Source organism: Petaurus breviceps, unplaced genomic scaffold (assembly GCF_028583685.1).
Source record: "Petaurus breviceps papuanus isolate PSGF00001 unplaced genomic scaffold, PetGlider_PUasm1.0 90696, whole genome shotgun sequence".
Taxonomy (NCBI): Eukaryota; Metazoa; Chordata; class Mammalia; order Diprotodontia; family Petauridae; genus Petaurus; species Petaurus breviceps.
In genome coordinates this window covers 8,897,317-8,900,844 of record NW_027187314.1, presented here as the reverse complement: position 1 = coordinate 8,900,844, position 3,528 = coordinate 8,897,317, and the positions used below count along the sequence as shown (strand labels likewise).

The 3,528-nt window shown below is 36.4% G+C and overlaps 1 protein-coding gene across 1 annotated transcript in view; it reads right to left on the bottom strand.

The window, feature by feature from the left end:
• Positions 1 to 272: 272 nt before the first annotated feature.
• The window catches only part of IL1RAPL1 (interleukin 1 receptor accessory protein like 1), a 1,610,170-nt gene continuing 1,606,914 nt past the window's right edge, over positions 273 to 3,528 (bottom strand). The window contains exons 12-13 of the mRNA XM_069065664.1: positions 2,833 to 3,003; positions 273 to 2,315 (exon numbers count right to left, since the gene is read on the bottom strand). Of these exons, the coding sequence (XP_068921765.1) occupies positions 1,597 to 2,315; positions 2,833 to 3,003 (890 nt within the window). The 3' untranslated portion in view covers positions 273 to 1,596. The remainder of the gene's footprint in view (positions 2,316 to 2,832; positions 3,004 to 3,528) is intronic.

Here is a 3,528-nt window from a genome sequence, read left to right as displayed (position 1 = left end):
AAAAAACTAAAAAATCCCATAGGGAATGTTTTCTTATAATTCTGCCCCCTGCAGGTTCCTTTACAATAGACTTTATTTATTTATTGTCATACAAAACATGAATATGAATTAGCAGCTTATATCCTTTATTTCAGACACAGCTGAACTATATAAAATGGATTTTCTGGGAGCATTAGAACAAGCTTTCTGTGTTTCTGAAAGATAGAATGATACATTTAAAATAAAACTAATTCTTTATTCAGTAGAATTAATTGTTTTAAACACTTTTAGGTCTGATTTAACTTTTACTTTTGTATAAATACTGTTTATTTTGAAAACATTGATTTTCATTAATATTCATGTTTTAACCTCCTGAGTTCTCATTTAAATCACCTTGATATTGATAAAGATTTTACTTATTATTACAAACTGAAACAAAGGAAGTAAGAATGCTCAATTCTGAATGTAGCATTGAAAAGTAAATACAGTGAATTAACATTTAAATACAAGGGGACTCCATAATAGGTTGCAAAGATTTGCTCTTACTGTTTAGAAAATAACATTTTGTATAATACAATGTGACAAAACATATTTGATAACATCCTAGTCCTTCCCTTTGGTTTGGAAGCCATCAATAGAAATCTCATTATGACTTATGTCAATTCACCCCTTTTGACTGACTTGCCTGGCAATTGCACATAATCTCATTTGCAGAAAAAATTAAAAGGGAAAAAAGGGAGTTGAATATTGAAACAAAAACAGCCACAAACACATTCATGCCTTTCCAGGAAGTGATCAAATATAGGTTGATTTTTTTTTATATATATAAGGGTACATCAACTCATTTTTAAACAAAACAACACTCCCGCCCTTGATCTTATCTTCTTAGCACTCAGCAGAGGTCACAGTAAAGTGACTGGTAGACATTTGGGTCTGGAGTGTCATTTGACAAGCAGTGAGTTAAATGTTAAGACAGTTAGACCCACCCCCTCCCATTCTGCAGGGTCACACACCATGCTGACATTAGAAGGGTAGAGGTGGGGATGAGGCAGGACAAGGAAGAGATTCAGGGCTCTGATTGGTGGGGCCCTCCTATGAACAAGTGTTCTCCACATCTGCTTTCCTGAATTGGAATTTTGGCCTCTTGTTGTATTGTGATCAGAAGGCCAACATGGCCTTGCTGTTGCTAGGCAGAACAGCAAAGTGGATATGGTGGTCCTTGTCCCATCAAATAGCTTTGTCCAAGCACTCCAAAGAAATGTTAAAAAAAAAAAAGCCCAAACAGAAAGAAATCAAACCCATTCTAAAAATTATACTAATGAAGCAAAAAGGGTTTCCTATCTATACATCAGTCTCTTCATTAAAAAATGTAAATATACAAATTCCAATGACATATAAAACAAAGTCAAAAATGTAATGGCAAGAGACATGGTAAAACAGGAAGACACTGATGCTACAAATAAATTGCAAAAAACATATGTACAAGACCCTGTTTTTCCTCGTGTTTTATAGATTGTAATGCATGTTTTAACAGCAGCAGTCGAGGATGGAGTTCCAGGCACTGGACTGCAGACTCAGCTCCTACTCCAAGGGACAAGGCTGCCCCTTCCTTTCCTGTCACCAAATCACACTGGATATGCTGGTCTCCCGTGGTAAGAGCGGCAGTATTGCACTGTTTGTGTGGGCCTCGTCTGGGTTCTGCTCCCTGCTGGATTTTGTCTGCGGTCGCTGTCCGTTGATAAGTGTCATGGGGATGTTACAGTAGGTATGCTGGTTACCTATTGAGGTAAGAGGCAGGGTGCCGGTAGGAGGTACATCGTATTCGTAGCTTCGATAATAGTGTTTCTGACGCATTTGTGAATGGTACGTGTTGTGAAACGTGGATCGCAGATCTGGATGGGCAGTGGCCAGTGCAGTGGACGTGGCGGCGGCCATGGAAATCGCTGAGACAGTCTGTAGCTCCCCGAAGGGCCCTTGCTCACTGACATCTAATACCTGCTCGTGGGTAATGGGCTCTATCCTCTTAAAAGGCATTTCGTATTGTAAACGTTTCCAGAATTTAGAATTCAACTTGTTGCATTTTGGTCCATGCCATTTAATAACCGTCAGGAGCTTAATGGTGTGCTTTAGAGCCTCCACCTCCTGGTAGTTCATGATTCCTCGAAGTTCACTACATTCAATTAATATCACTTTAATTTCTCCTGTGACCAGCATGTTTCGAAGTCGGGTCTCCAGTTCGAAGATACTCCAGCCTCTTCTTACCACATAGTTAGGAGTCATAACTATAATCAGTCGCTTACTTTGATCCACACATCTTGCCACATCTTCAATGTATGCTACAAAATAGAGCAATGGTCTCTCAGAATTAATAAGACTAACATTTGGCCCAGAGAGCTGGGTCTACACAAATTCTTGCTGCAAGAAAGATCTAATTCAAGTCTGTCCTCTCCCTTTCTATCAGGGGTGGAACTCTTTACTTTAGGAAGAAGGCTATAAACTGTAACTATCAGAGAACAGAGATTAGACCAGGAAATATACTTAAAATATATTTAAACTGATCTAACTTTTGAAAGGGGGTAGGTAGAACTATTGCTAGAAAGCATAAATCTCTTATTTGATTTTTTTTCTAATGCCTTTTGTGGAATTATGGAAGTAGTTCTTCAACATTCTTATTGTTATTTTTATAATTTTGTTTGAAGCATTTATTTATTAATTCTATTTATTAGACATATTACAGATAAATATTTTTGAGTGAATAGATCATCATATCAAACAATAAATGTCTATGTCCATGCACATATACAAACATACCCCTGTTTCCAAAATATAAAGAATTTAAAACAATTAACTTACTTCCAGTAGGGATCAAATCTCTGTCTGGAATGAACAATTTGTACCCATAATGTTTTTCCAGCATATCAGGCAGAATTTCAAGGGCAAATCTTTCTTCTTCCCCAGTTTCTTGATTCCACTGGTCAGGGTCCACTTTGGTATATGATAAATATGCATCATAATCTTTGTTGTCTGTCAAAATATGAAAGTTATGTTGGAGTGATTATCATCCAAAGACAACTTATTTGCATAGAATGAGATATATGGATATATATGTATATTTCATTTCAAAGAAGAAAAAATAATTCATTATAGGCATGTATTTCATATGCCAACCCAGGAAACATATCTTTATTTATTTTCATCAATGCCAAGTGTACTGGAAAATTTTAGAGGCATAAGAGGTCATGTTTTTCTTTTTTTGTGAAGAAAGTAGGGAAAAAAATCAATGGAAAGAGTAACAGAATGTTAACTTCCTTCTAATCCTCTTAATAGCATGCTATTGAGCTATAGAGAATCTCATTTGCTTCTAAGAGATGCTTATTTGGGCAGTCTACTCTCTGCTGTAAGTAATGTTGCATTCATTCCATTCTGCATCTAGAAATTAACCAACAGATCTATTTCCCCTTCTCTTCTCTAATCCATTTTATGCAGTAATTATTGCAAAGAAGACTAATCTTAAACTCACACATTTTAAACTGCCTTTTTGTGGCATTT